The following is a 15,855-nucleotide window of genomic DNA, read 5'->3' as shown; positions in this document are numbered from 1 at the left end:
TGAAGGACATCTRTTAACTTTCTGGGACTTCATTAGGRAAACATTTTGGAAGTATTTCCTTTACTGGAATCCCACATAATGTATCCTTACTAAAAACAAACAAAAAMCAAAAAACTAACAACTCTAAAAATGTGCTTAGTCTATGTAGCTGTGAAAGATTTGTCATGTATTTGGGACCAGTAGGAATGGAACAAGAAGCCAACAAGTACTGAAAGAAAATATCCTGTGGGTCAGCTGAGAGACCTTGGATTGTACATTGTGAGAAGGTTGGAAAAGCATGAGAGACATCCCAGAAGCCAGAAAGGCTATGAGAAAGCAGCAGATTTACRATATGATGCACTGAAATTGCAAGGATAGTAATCCTGCATGTTCTTCACAAAGAAATATAGGTTTCCATGTACATACCCTACATATGAACCCTGGGTTTTACTTGAATTAGAATGTGTTTCAAGTGTGTTTAAAGTTGGGGGATACTGTATACTCTTATTTTAGGTAACCCAAACCCATTTAACTCATTAAATGTACAAACCTCATAGTGCTCATATTCATCCACATCAAATGTCTTAAAGTCAAAAAATCCATGCTGCAAGGCCTARAAGGCAACAAGGTGTCAGTTTACACTAAAATACAATATATAATCTTATTTTGTAATACTTTTTTGAGCAAAACTGAATCCTTAAATGTTTGTGGTTGCAGCTTATTGAAGCTTTTAAGACAGCACTACATTTTGCACAGATTAACAACACAGACAACAGAAACTCCAACAATGTCACTGAAACGTGAGGCTCATTATCTCCCCTCCAAAGACATTACGATGGGACACAAGGCTGTTGCATATCACTTAAATAATAAAATTGGTTCTCCACACCCCACCATGTGTGGAGTCTTTTTCTGTAAGGCAGATGCCAAGTTAAAAAGCAATTCCCTTTTTGTCATACACTCATTTAACGATTCCTATGCTGAATCTATTTTCGTGCAGTTAGACATAACAAAACATTGMATATTGAGAGTTTAAYGATTTTCTGCTCTARATATGATACTCTGGTTTTACCACCATAATACCTAGACAAAATGGCATATACAAAATGCAGTGGTATGTATAATGTGCATTTTATTTTTTAATACGCATTTCACAAGCAGAATWAAGTCCACTACACTACATTAGACAGTATTTTCTACAGGCTGAAGAAATATTGTATTAGATGACAGTACTATTATAAAGTATGCCACTTTTGTACTAAAGATTTGTGTACAATAACCRTATCGAAAACTATTGCACAAAATTGAAATTCAGAGCCAGAATTTATTCCAAATAGGTGGAAGACATTTCTGCAGCATATATTTATACTGAATCTATTAAATTCTAAAAAAACATAGATACTGCACAACATTCTGGAATTAAGGTGTGATAAGAAGGTATCACAGATCTATGATTTAAAACCGTATCTAAAATAATCATCAGACTGCCACTATTTGCTACATATAGAAGAGAGCCTTTTTAGGACAACTGAAAAAAAGCTTTGTTATAGACAACACAGGCTCAGTGACTGGACCTGTCAYGAAACCTAAGATACTGAGAGGTTTGTCTGAACAGCTGATTTTGAAAAATGTATTTCATTTAAGCATGGCTGGCTGGCTGCACTCCAGAACTTGCAGGCCCCCTGAATTACATGTATATGATATACACACACACACAAACACCAAATTTATCCAGGTAAACTAAGACTACTTTCAATTAAGGCATATGTTTTCTGCCCAAAGTGTTTTTACCTCTGTCAGTGAACTACACAAAAATTCAGTAATAAATTTTATGAGAACAAAGGAGAAAAACTGATTCTCACCGTCCTTTTGATGTACTTGCTGCAGATAAATTACAGTGACTGCACTGACTACTTCAGATCTTCAGGATCYGTAGAATGCCTCACAAATTACAGTCTTCCTGGTAACTGACAGCTCCTTTCCCACCCCCACAGAACTAAAAATATTAAGCTCGATCTCTCTTTCTTCAAGTTTTTAAAAACACTTATTTTGCCATGTTTTTAAGAATTATAACTGGTCTACAAGTGTCTATACAGAACTGTTCCTATAGCCTGCTCCCTTCATCAAGATCAGTGGAAATGATGAACAAAATTTAAAGGTCCCCAATTAAAAACGGATGTAAAATTATTTAAAAAAAACCCCAAAACTGAAGCTTAATATTTCAAGACTACTTAAAGTGACATATCAGAGCACTAGTAAGATACATTAGTTTTCATTGATTTTAAATAATTTAGAAAAGACCGGTGTCAAACACTGAACCAAGTGYTTTGGGGAAAGCAGGGGTCAAATACAAGCAAAAACTGTTCAATCACAGTGTAGATATCTATTTCACTTGACTTCATCAACCTGTCATTCCCTCTTATCAAAGGTTATAAATGATCTATTAGCACACCTAGCTCTTGCATTAAGAGCTATTCCCTGCCAGGCCTGGTGCATTTGCACATTCCAGTTCAGAAGGTGAAGTTCAAAAAGTTGTCAAAGGCCAGGCCAGACAGGTCAAAGTAGAATGTCCCTCTGCCATCACTACTCAGACACACTCCTCAGTAACTTAGGCTTCAGGAGAGCATATGACTCATTCACACACAGTATGCTTTGAAATTAGGTTTTATCTATTTTAACAGTATTTTTCTTCATGTTTAAAAAWATAAATTTAAACCTGTTTTGCTAAGAAAAAATGTTATTACCTTATTTACTCCCTGTAAACAGTCCAAGATCGTAAGATTGTATGTGCAGTTCCCAAATGAAGCATCCCTATAGATTTAATACAAATTAATTTAATACACACAGAACTATTTTAAGAACTAGGGAAAAGGCAGAACACAACAAAATACATTCAAGCTATTTAATCCCCTTTGAGAACTCTGAATTAAAGTTCAAAGACATCTTTTCAGAAGCTTGTTCAGGCTAAAGAACTCCCCAATCCAAGATGCAGCTCCAAGTAAAAGCAGTTRGATATTGCAAGTTATTTAAGGTGCATATTTTACATCAGAATAACTACAGGCTCTTTACCAAATKATTTATGCTGTCCTGGAACAGGAAGGTTTGCATCCTCTCTGGATTGTACAAAGACAGCAGCAAATAAAGCACAGCCTGCTTTAACCATTATTCAAGTCTTAACTGAGTTACACTGCCCAACAGGGAGTGGCAAATAAAACTACTAGCTTGGAATTAATTTACAGACTTCTATTTTGATGGCCGATTACAGATGTGCTTAAGTTATCCAGACATAATTAACTCTAAAATTACTTAACCTCAGTTCTATCACTATGAAAATTACAACTTGTCTGTAAAAGATGAAGTGAGATTCCAAATCAGAACATATTAAAGTGGTAAGAGACAGCAACACGAAGAGAAAAAAAAATAACACCACCAAAAATGCATTGTGGAAAAAAGAAAAAGTACTTTTCCAAGTGTGCTTCAGACCAGTTTGATTTTGACAAAACTCTGCCTGAGCAGATTTCCTCATCGCTCATTAAGAAAATCTTTTATAGCTTTTCTCTAAGCTATTTTAGTCCTAAGAACTGCAATTTATCAGAATAGCAAAATTTCTTGTTCAAACAGATACATGTTGAATCTACAATTGATTCAAAATTTCAATCTTTCATTGAAAACATTTCTTTTTTGATGAAACTTGATATAAGTGGTACGAACTTTGTTATACTGATATGCTCCTTCAATCTCAAGTACTTTACGAGCAGAAAATTCTCACTATTCTTTAAGAGCAGAATAATTTAAGCAGTTTTGAGCAAGAAGGGTTCACAGAAAATGTTTTTAAGAAAACTAAAAGCCAGTTAGTTGGCAGTGTCATATTGCAGACAGGCCAATCTAAAAAAGCTTTTGAATTATTAGATTATTAAAACACACTTAACCATGATTTTTGGAAGGGGAGCTTTAAAGTGTGTATTRACTTTCCATACCCAAATACAACAGAGAAGTTTTAAAAATGAGAAGCCATAAAATATTTTCATTACGTTGAACAGGCAGAACATATCAAAACTTAATATATGAATTTTACAGACAATACGTATTTGACAGATAATGGATTAACATGATMATTTTGAACATCACATGATAACAGATGATTTTAGCACAAAAGCATTCTAACAAACAAAAAGCTCTTGTGAGCAAAAAAAAATTAAGGGTCTCACATGTATAGCAGAAAGGGTTTAAAAGCTGTACCAGTTTTCTGGAGAGGCTGACAGAAATAAAAAAATAATCCCAACCAATACAAACCACAAGATTAAATATTTAGAGAAATATGAACAGATGATATGATTGTAACAGACAGGTTCTATTTTGTATGTTATTTTGCTTTAACAAGAATATAACTTATTTTATCTGTATGTATATAATTACTTCTTTGACTGATGAATCTGATGGTGCAGTACATAAAAACAATACTGGGGGAAAAAAGCCCCATAATCTCTAATCCATTACTAAGGAATACTATGAAAGAGGGAGGGAGGATGGTGAAGTTGACCTAGATGTACAATTCCAGGTGTACAGCATTCTCAGCTCCAGTTCCCACGGACAGCTGTTACCAATGCCATGCACACAGACACTAACAGCTAACATGGATTGCCCCCATCATCCATGTCTCAAAGGTCTCATTTCTGCTCATGTGCACCTCACCATTAAAGCAGATTGCTGAGCATAAGTTTCATTACAGTATTCTCACAGTCTTTTATGCCCAAATGAATTGCCACCTTACTTTTCAAACACTGTTTTACCAACTATTAGCTGCTAGAACTGTACTTTCAAAATGAGGAAAAATGTGAATATTTCTAGGAGATACAGATTTAGCATGAATATGAGCTGGCATTACAGAGCTGCATATCCCCCATCCGATTTCACAGTTGTAGCTGACCTCAATACTGGATAATGCTTTCCCTTTCACCAAACCTCTAAACACCATCAATAGCAGAACAGTTTGCTTCCCCAGCACTTGCCAATAAAGAAACAAACACTGGAAGTTATAAACTAAAATTTACCTTTGATATTCATGTGATTATTTAGAGACAGAACACAATAATAATAAAATATTCTTGTTTTTTCTCTTGAACATAATGTCAATACAGAGTAGTTTGAGGTGAAAAACTAAAACTGCTTCTCAGCAGGCAACTGGTATTTATGACAATTTTAAAAAGGTTTTTTAAATGGAAGTGAGAAGATACAGCATAAGATCTTCAAGAGACTAGAGCGTCACCAAGTGACTGTGAGTCAGCCAAAAATAAGACAGAAGAGTCTCAAAGACAGTAACAGAAGAGTCTCAAAGACAGTAGTGCCTTATCTTCCCACGTTATCTTTAGCTTTTCTATCATAAAAACAAAACAAAACAAATTTCCATGAATTTTGTAAGAGGAGTGATCTGATTTCTTTCCACTCCACAACTGTATTTGCTGAAGCTGTCTCTAAATGAAATACCAGCTGAAGACCTAAGCCGATTATGGGTTTTTGAGGTCACTGAGCTACATCAAAGTAGATCAGTTTCCCAGCAATCACTTCACGTAAACCTACCTCAGTATTCCACAAAGAATCTGACAATGCTGCAGCTTCTACCTATTCAAAGCTGTCTATTTTCCTTCCAAATAGAGGACACTTCAGGTATCAAATTAACAAACTTGTTAAATAGTTCAGTTGTAACGCTTAACTGATCATTGCTCACTGAGAAACTCTTCTCTTGAACTACTCAAATTAAGATGATCTACAYTAAAGAAGTCATGCCATATCTAAATTTCAGGCTGCAAGAATAAATTCAAGTCAGTAAGTACTGAATAGCAATAAGTATCTCCAAATTATTTCCTTCATAGACCTTAGAACGTAAGGAAACAGGTAAGACATTTGGATTATGTTTTGAATTGTACATAGGAGTGATTTTAGTCCTTTTTAAGGCACCAAGGGTATGGAAAAAGCCCAAATGCATACGATAATCCATTTACACTAGAAAAAAATCCACCACAAAACCTATCAAAAGCTTTACTTTTAGACTATCATTTCTCTCACAGCAACCAGGGCTTGAAACACATGGAAAAATACTTCAAAGTAGTTACATTTCAGAATACTTCCTACTCTTATAAATTTATTGCAGTCTTCTCCTGAAGTAGACAAATGGAATGAAGCAATTATTTTGTAGTATTTCTGCTAACCCAGACAGCACAACCTGAGTAGTTCCTATGTGGGACTTTGCCTTCTTCAATGTTTTTGGTTAGTATGCTCTTCCCAGGGAAACGCAAAAAGCTCTTTTGTATATAATATATATAACATTATCTTCAGAAAATCTTGCTGTTTCTTCTGTTTTTTTGATCCCTGTGCTGATTYTAGAGTAGCTAACTATTCTATTTAGGAATAAAACTTCATTAATTCAAACTCACAAGGATTTCYTATGAATAATCAATTAACACTTGAAATTGTTCTATGTCATTAAATTTGTTGCTGTGGTTCCAATGAGGTTCACAAGAAATCCCAGAGACAATTACTTTCATTAGATCTTCAAGAGAAAACTGCTTTTTCTTATTATTGCTACTACTAACAACACCAGTATTGCAAGGAATTAGTTGCAAGGCAAGAATCTATGGCCTTTGATTGGAGCACACACGGTCTTGTGAGACTGTTCTGTAAACTCGCTGTTCCTCCCAACTTTTCCAACTTAGTTGTGGGATCTGACAAGTAAGCTTCTTCACTGTGTCAAAACCTCTCCTGTACACACCTTAATCTTCACCTTGGCAGGGGGGTAAGCGACGTATCAATTTACTGTAAGTCCAAACAGTAAATTTCCTTAATTGGTCAACAAGATAGAGCTATTCAGCTACGGGGCCTGACAAGATGTATCCCAGTGCCCTGAGGAAGCTGGCTGGTGTTGTCCTAAAGCCACTCTCCATCATATCTGAGATGTCATGGTAGTCAGGCCAAGTCCCCAGTGACTGGAAAAAGGGAAACATTGCTCCTATTTTAAAAAAGGGTAGCAAGGGAGAGCCAGCAGACTGCTCTGGTGAGCACCACCTCTGTGCCTGGGAAGATCATGCAGCAGATTGTCATGCTAAGGCACATGCAAGACATTGTTTAATGCAGACCACGGCCCCTGTATCTCATATAGAACTTGGAGATGTCAAAAAACAATGACATGTTTGAATTAACCGATTTTTTTACTGCATTGTACCAAGTATCTTTTATAATTAGCTGAAAAAATATGGATACCAGTAGCTCAGCTAACTTCTCGGGCTCTGGAGAACTATCAGTGACCATGTCAGTGTATAAATTCTCTGCCAATAAAAGCTAYAACTGATTTAATACCTTTTTTTCAAATGTAGCTGATTGTTTAAGATTTTATAGTCAAACTGGTCTTGACATTAAAAAAATCTACCACCTTAACAGTTTATACTGCATCTGGCTTCTGTGCAAGGTATGAGAAGAGACAATCTGATCTTCCTTTGCTGAGTGGCTGAAGAATCAGATGAATTTGATATAGACAAGGTAGGTCTACATTTACAAATGCATTGGCTGACAGTGAACACTATTTGCAAAATGCTGATTCCCCTAAAAGAGAGGATATTGACCTTCTTGCAGTTGCCTTTTATTGCCAGTGTTTGCATAATAGCACCATGAGATTTCTCATTCATAAACCACAMGGGCATTTCATAGTCCACACCATGAAAAATATTTGGAAGTCTCTTTATTAGACAGGCATGAGAGATAAAACTCCTTAGATTCAAGTCTCAATGTGACCTTAGTACAGAGAATAAAGACAGACTGACTGAAATGATCTATGATTCAYTGCAAACATTTGGTAACCTTAGTATCAGTACTTGTTCTGTAAAATTGAGACAATATAAYGGCATAAAAACCCTTTCAATTCTCTAAGTTTCACTAACTAGGGACTAGGTAATTTAAAATACTTGAATGACTTCCAAGTAGTAAAACATGATGCATGATGAGGAAAAGGTTTAAATACTAAATCAAAAACATGTAAGAACTATTTTCAAAACCTGACAGTTTGTAAGACTGAGAATTTTACTTAAGACTTATATCAATCTAAATGATTTAGTAATCCCACAAAGAACAAGTAATCACACAAGATGTAAAAAATATTCTTCTGGAGATCTGTCATTTTGATACAATACCAGTATCAGACATGAAATACCTTTTTGGGAGGCAATCTACATCCCAAATGGTTTAGCAAATTCCAAAACAGAAAAGGTAATCTCATTTCTTGTGTTCACATACCTAAATGGAAGATATGGTGGATTAGATCCAGACAAAAGTGTCCTGTAAGCTTCTTCTGGTGTTTTCTTCAAGTATATAACCTAAATGGGATGGGTGAAGAGAAGAAAAACAAATCAGCCCTGGGCTTCAAAATTCTTTAACCAGACAGTAACTTCCTCCAGCACACTAAGCTCCTAAGAATGCATRTTACACACCTTCATGACCAATTCCTGCCACATGTGCAGATGAGAAAAGACATCCATACACAAAGATTCAGATATCAACAGAAACTTTCTGTTTTGTGTCAATCCCTTACTCCAAAAAATGAAAATTGGGAAACAAACTCACATACTGCTGCAACTGAGAGAGACTTCAATGTTTACATTTAAAGCCTAAATTCTTGCTTATAGACAAAAGATCCTTAGAGGGTATTTCAGAGGACTTCAGGAAAAAGACAAGTTTCCATCAAGGAGTTGTGAATCTGAAGTAGAGGTAAATCTGTACTACATGCTTCCCCAGTCCATCTTAATACTTATCCACAGTATTTCAAATGCATTTCAGATTCATCTTTTTCCCAGCTGCACTGCCATTTACAAATTAAAAGTAYATAAAACTCTAGAGCTGCTAAATTATCACAGCAGCTCTGTGAGGACAATCTAAAGCCATCTGCAGAGAGGTGCACAATGCAGAGGCTGCACAAACTGAAAAGCCTTTCTACTGCTGAACCTCCCAAGGTAGGGATTACAGGTCTGAGCACTAGTGTGACATGCTAAAATTACCAGCAAGCAAACTCTTCAAGCCTTGGGCTGAGATGTCTAATTTAAATGTTTAAATTAGAAAAAAAACTCCTCCAAGCAAATAACTGGACATAGTAGTTTGCTATTACCTGGTCATTTGCTGCATTAAAACTACAAACTTAAGTTCTTAACAGCTTCTCTCCTTACTGGCATCACAGAAATCTAATAAAAGCTTTTACTAACAACATATACAGTCAAAGGAATCGAGACAAAAATATGTTCAGTCCACCTGCTGCCTAGAAAGAAAAGGAGCAGGAGCAGGACAAATAAAACAAATCTCAATTAACTTTCAAACACTGTGTGGCACACTGTCTATTATTCTGGGTAAGTTATAAAAATTAAATGAGAAATCAACTCAATAGTCACTATGCTTCTAGTCTAGTACCTTTAAGAAGGCTGTGAGAAAAATCTTTTCTCCTTCCCACTCTGAATATCACCAATGACATGAGAAGTAATTGAGCCTAACATGCTCAGTTAGAGATAAGTTTTTGATTTGGATTTTCAACATTCAAGATAGTATCCTATGGAAAAACATGCACAGGACCTGCCAAAGCCATTCTCTATGTAGTAAAATAAATGAAATTAAGGGATGAAGAAAGGATTTCCCTAAAACTCATACAGAAGAACTTTCATAGAGTTTAGAGATGAACGAAAACAACCATCTGCCTACCTCCCCAGAGATGCTATTTTACATACAGCAGAAGTCTCTTAAGGAAGGTTAAAGTATCCATGTGATCAAAAACACTTACAGCATATGCACCTATTAAAAATGCTGCATTCGCTCGTTTCCGCTGGTCAAAGCTGGTATAATACACAACCTTCTTTCTTGATAGACCGAAATACTGTTTAAAAGAAAATAAACAAACCAGCATATTTACTAAGGAAAGAATATGCTTTAAGAATACTTTAGCAAAATCACTTTTTGAAAACTGCAAAATAAGTCAGAAAGATTTTATAGAGACATTCTTAAAATTAAAGGAGAAAAAAAATGATACCCTGAACAATTTTTTATATCTCAGATAAATAAGAGTTCAAGGAAACAGCCACTGTTTCAGGGCACATCTCTTTGTTAGCAGTACATAACTGGAGCTGAACTAAAATCTTCTAGGTAAAAACTGTCAACCCCCCCCCCCCCCCCAGGTTTAAATATTTGAAACACTAGCTTATGAAACAGCTTATGAATTGCTTAAAAACACTGAAATTTTAGAATGAAAACATCCTCCTGTATGTTAAACCTCTTCAGCACATAATTCTGTGGAGAAGACAAAAGAAAAATTCAAGCAATCAATCTTACAGGCATAAGTTAAACACTAAACTATTTTAAAATGGGGTGACGGACATCTTTAGAAACCTTCAACAGGAAGAATTTATGTTAAAAGGAAAAAAAAAAGCAAAAGAAAGATTGCATAAGTGAAAAGCCTGAAGAAAAGGCTAGGCAAAGACAAAACTAGTGACACTCACAATTCTTCTTTCTTTAAGAAGAAAAGAAGCCTGTGTCAGAACCCTCCCATTGAAAACAAAACCAACAAGCACCAGAAAAGAACAATAATGACAAGCTGCGGCAAAACTATTTAAACCAGAAAGAGACAATATTGTCACTTAAAAATAGCAAGTTGGACAATTTACCGCATTAATAATTTTTTCAACTTCATGAATCGCTACACTTCCATTATATTCTGCTACACTACTGCATGTTTTCTTGACCAATTTTTACAGTACTCCTACAGTGTTGAGGAAGTCATCAACAGACACACTAGATTCTGTTTCCAAATATTTGAAGCCTGTTCCTATTTTTAAAAGTTGTACTTTCTATAAAATGTYGTAATACCAGTGTTGCTGTTATCCAACTTCAGGTTTTTAACTCTTGACACAGCTGACACTTGGTGAGGGGAGATAAGGTAACTGCTGCTGAATAGCGCTTCTTTTGTAGTGTCAACTGTATTTCACTTCCAGAAACCTGTCAACATCAACTCCCATCTCGAGCCTTGTTGCAAATTTTAGAACAGTTTTAACCACAGAATCAAAATTTACAAAAAAACTCAAATAGCCAATTGACTCAGGAGAAMACTGATGGAGGTACCACAACAGGTTTCTTACCCCCACCCCCTCATCCAAAAACAGCACCTTTGTAGCAGTTCTAAGTGTACCTTCCAGTCTGGTCTTATTTAGCCACAACTTCCAGGGGTGGAAGGAGCAAGAGTTAATTCAACTGAGTGCATCTAAATAGGGCTGTGATTCCTGAAATAGCTGCTGCTAGTGATTGGAAGAGGCTGTATCTTGAGACCAACAGCAACATCTCTCTCAATGTATATGCAAACAYACAAAGCACAAGTAGTTACTTAATTAGTGAAGCATTCAATTATTACTAAAACTTGATAAAATGAATCCCAGTACTTTAAGATTCCTCCCTCCTTCCCCCTCCTCAATTTTTTAATTTTAGTGTTCTCTAACTGCAATTCCACCCATGATGTGTAGGTGGGATAAGATTACAGTAGTTATGCAACAGTGACAGAACTTCAATTATAACTTATTGACTACTACTTATTTTTAAAGCAAAGTTCTTTGCAGCAGTTTACAGTTCACCTAAAACACTATTTTAAACTGCAAAGCTAGCTACTGAGAAGTAAGTTCTATCTAATAAGACCGTATTTCTTTTTCATTTTATAGAAAGGTTTTTTAATCATATAGGTATATCAAATCATTCYGATTTTGAGACACTTTTGTACCAGAAGTAGCCACAACCTGAAGTATCCAGAATATTTAGATGAAAACTATGTATCAGTTTTATTGCACCATTTTCAAAATGTAAGGGTTTAATCCTTGTTATAGGAAATGTTTAAATGTGTTTTGAATACTGGCTAAAGCTTTAACACAAAATTGAAAACTGACATTAATCCTTTTAGTATAGTAAGCCGATGAAAACGGCAGCACAATATAAGTTTTCAGTAGCCCATAAAATAAATCACTTTTTAATTGCACACTAGTTACAGAAAATCAAGTTTCACAGCAAGTTTTTGTTGAAGTGTCAATGTAATGCATCTGCTAACATTAATGTGCAATTTATCAACTCAGTAGTACCCTTTCAACATCAAAACTAAGCTATATGATCTATTTGAAAAAATACTCATTTTCTGGCCGTATTTAATAAGCTACGTCTACTCCTGTGGCCAGGTTCAGAGATAAATTTCACTGCAGTTCTGGAAGGTGACTGTTTTTTACAGCTCCAAAGCTCCATCTGAGTAAATTAGGGCTTTAGTTTCCTCAGCACTGCACAACTCTGAAGAACCAGGAATGTTTCAACAAGGACTTTTTCAATACAGGTCATCTGCAGAACAACTATAGCTGCAGATAACATAATTGCGATAAATCAGTTTTTTCCCACAACAAAACTAAGGTGCACACACAAAAATACTCTTCTTGACCAGTGAGAAGATTTTATCAGTTTCACACATCACTAAAAGATAAAATGTAATAGTACCACACAACAGATTATGTCAAGATACATCCCAGAGGAATATACTGAAAGACAATCCTGCGAATTAAAAACAGAGGTAACACAGAAAGTGTAGCAGTTTTTGCTTTAGGTGATAGAACTAATTTATAAGGTGCATGAGAGGCTTACAGAACACTTGTTTTCACAGTAAGATTACATTTCTCTTTTTAAAAAGTTCCTTGTAGATCTCAAGAGAGATTTATTTGCAGAGAAATTGATGACAGGATTAGAAAGTGCTGTGGTGGACAATTACTAGATTGAGAGCTGTGGAAAATCACCACATTATTTGACAATATTTTATATAACGGATAAGGTTCAACATAGTTGCACTGTTCAAGCAAGAAATTACTTCCATGTATTTAATAAGCCTAGATCTGTCCAAAGTATACTTACATATATATATATATATATATATATATATACACACACACAGGTGTGCAGCTATGTAATATGCACATGTAAATACAAGTGAATACAAGACTGGCAAACTTAATAGAAAATAATTAATTTAAACATGTGCATGCAGCCCTGTCTCAAAATCTAGGCTGTCCTAAAGGACATGTTTTGCAATCGCTATAGTTGCATGTGTATGCCCAGCAGTTTATTTATACTGAAACAACAAAATAAGCCAAGCCCCTGAAGTGATTCAGCATCAATACRGTTAACATACAAAAAATGCTAACGCCATAGTTTATGAGCCTACCAATTCCCTTCCTCTCCTGCCTTTGATCTTCAACACTTGTGTCATTTATATCAGCAACACTCCCTGATCACCTCTGCTCCTTAATTTATTGGGAATGTGTAAAGCTATGCACAGATAAAACACAACAATTTAACAAAAGCAGTTTTAATGAAATCAAACTCACTTAAAAAGAAGAATAAAAATTTCTTTTATAAATGAAGCCCAGTTGCTTAGTCAAGTGTTTTATCCCCCAAACAGAATTCAAACAACAAGTAGGAAGACAGCACAGACAAGCACTGTTTCCTTGCTGTTGACTTGGATAGTGAAAATAACCTTCAGAGCAATCAGCAATAGAAAAATTACAAACGCAACAAGGTCAGAAAGGTTCTCCTGTAAAGGATAGCCAAGACTTTGCCTCAAATTTTCTCASCAAATGGATATCTGAAAATTCTTCACATCTTCAGAACAGAATTATTTACTGTTTTAAAAAATCAGTTAGCATTAGGTTTACTTTAAAATATTGGTTTGCCATTAGCTTATTTCAAACTGGTATCCTTCTCCTTCCTCACTGGTTCCCCAAGCAAGAAGAGGGGAAAGCAGAACACTGCCTCCATGTCAAACTTCCACAGAAGTTTTAAAATTAAAGAARTCTTAAATTCCTTTTGAGACACCATATCCACATCAAAACCATCATGTTTATGAGTAATTTCTTTTTGTGCCATACTTCAACACTCYTTTTTAAGGAAGTATGTAAGTATTTACCCAATCAAGTGTACTGAATCATCTGTGTTTAAGCACTATGATTGCTTCAGGGTACCAAAGGTGTTGCAGTATGGCAATAGCAACCATCCCATGATAACATGCAGTGCCTTTTACTTCCTATGATCAAACAACTCCYGATGCTGGTCACAGGGCATCCTTAAAGCAAGGGCATGCAAGCAGCAGTTTCCCAACAGGACTCTCAGTCTGGCCTTAGTCCAATCTGCGCTTCCCATCTCTGAAACACTCAACTCAGGCTGCTTACACATGTCCTGGTGCCACAGGGGAGTTACCATACTTTTGCTGCAGGGCAGTTACCATACCTGCTGCAGGGCAGGTAAGTCACAGGTCATGAACTTGTGAGCACACCAGTTCAGGCCCCAGAACTCTTCTTGGGGATAGGTGTGAAGGACAGACATGAGAAGATGAGGTGTAGGAATGGCAACTCTAATTCTCGCCTAGGGAGATGAGCAGCAGTAGCCTGCAGATGCATTACTCTGAGGCATGGAAATGCACATGCACAGGCAGCTGCAGCCCTGGGACTCAGTCTTACACTACTTACCCACTGCAGATGGTATCTAAATTAGGACAGCATGGCACATATTTTAACTATCAGAACAAAGCTTACATTAGCAGTACTGGCCTACCCCAGGGGTAGTGCCAATCAGCCAGACTGGAATCTATTCATATGCAGGTTTCTATACCACTCTGGCAGCATTCCAAGGTTTAGCTGTTTGATTCCAGGTACTGCTTTCAAGTGGTTGCACTATCAGGTTGCCCTTCTCTCTTATGCACTAGCAGTTTAAATTAACCTATTTGGAATTAGCCTATGGAAGCCAGCAGCCRCAAACAGCACTTCCTCCCAGTGGGGACTTCTCTGTCCTGGTCCTGGCCAGCTGTACCCTTCACCCAGCAGTGTCAAGCACATTCCCTCTTTTCAAAAAACAGAGAAGTTATATTAAAATGACATCACAGTTTGGTAAACCAACCATGCAAATATTAGGGTTAATAGTTCAGTTCCAATTTAGCTCCCTTATTTTTGCCATTGTAACATCCATTATCATGCTTACAAACCACTTCTGACAACTAGCTTCAATGAACAAGATGATGGTTTCACAACAAAACTAAAGACTGCAGAGACATTCCTGTTTAATACTGAACCATTACAAAAAAAAMCCCTGAGATATTTATTGGTTGTATACTTATCTTCTGGGTGAAACTCTCGGTGCCTAGGCTCAGGACTGAAGGCGTACAGTAATATATGAGACTCTATTAAGGACCCAAACTGATGRCACTATGAATCTAGAACTGATCTCTCTAGTTCTCATGGGCACAGGAAAGTTAAAATAGTGTTTATTATTGGTTCTTCTCTGGAGTAACTGCTCCACTGAGCAAGCTTTCTCCAGTTTTTTATAATGCAAATATAACATCACAAATGGCAAAATTAAGGTAAAACAAATAGGCTCCTACTGAGTGAGAATCATTGGACATATGTTTGAATGGGACAGTGGCACAGCAAAACAAGATGATAATGTATCTATAAGGTGTCTGGTGTTATCAAATGGCAAATCCAATGTTTTCCCAATATAAGCACAGGCATTCAAAATGAAACCCAGTAGAGTATAAYTTTTTCTCTTTATAAATATCCTTTTAATAGTAAGAAACAATGTAAATTTTCACTAGAAGCACTTTTATTTTTWTCAAGAATTTTGTAGCAACTCTACACACCCCTCAATTAGCAGAGCCTCTTCTTAAAAATACATGGAATACAGCATGCCCCTGAAAGTAGAAGATGGCCTGAATCAACTTAACTAAGGATTTCATTTGGCCCCTAGGCATGATGTCAGTTTTGATAAAGGTGATTTTGATAAAACCTCTTAACAGTG

At 36.1% G+C, this 15,855-nt stretch overlaps 1 protein-coding gene across 1 annotated transcript in view; it reads right to left on the bottom strand.

Annotated features, from left to right (window-relative positions):
* The window catches only part of CDC14A (cell division cycle 14A), a 48,469-nt gene that overhangs the window by 20,634 nt on the left and 11,980 nt on the right, over positions 1-15,855 (bottom strand). Inside the window, exons 4-7 of the mRNA XM_057364304.1 lie at positions 9,785-9,877; positions 8,260-8,339; positions 2,724-2,790; positions 530-592 (exon numbers count right to left, since the gene is read on the bottom strand). Of these exons, the coding sequence (XP_057220287.1) occupies positions 530-592; positions 2,724-2,790; positions 8,260-8,339; positions 9,785-9,877 (303 nt within the window). The remainder of the gene's footprint in view (positions 1-529; positions 593-2,723; positions 2,791-8,259; positions 8,340-9,784; positions 9,878-15,855) is intronic.

The sequence above is a fragment of the Malurus melanocephalus genome, unplaced genomic scaffold (genome assembly GCF_030028575.1).
Source record: "Malurus melanocephalus ecotype Western Australia unplaced genomic scaffold, MMel_1.1 scaffold_37, whole genome shotgun sequence".
In the NCBI taxonomy this organism is placed as follows: Eukaryota; Metazoa; Chordata; class Aves; order Passeriformes; family Maluridae; genus Malurus; species Malurus melanocephalus.
The sequence above is the reverse complement of the archived record's forward strand: the minus strand, read 5'-3'. Positions and strand labels throughout refer to the sequence as shown.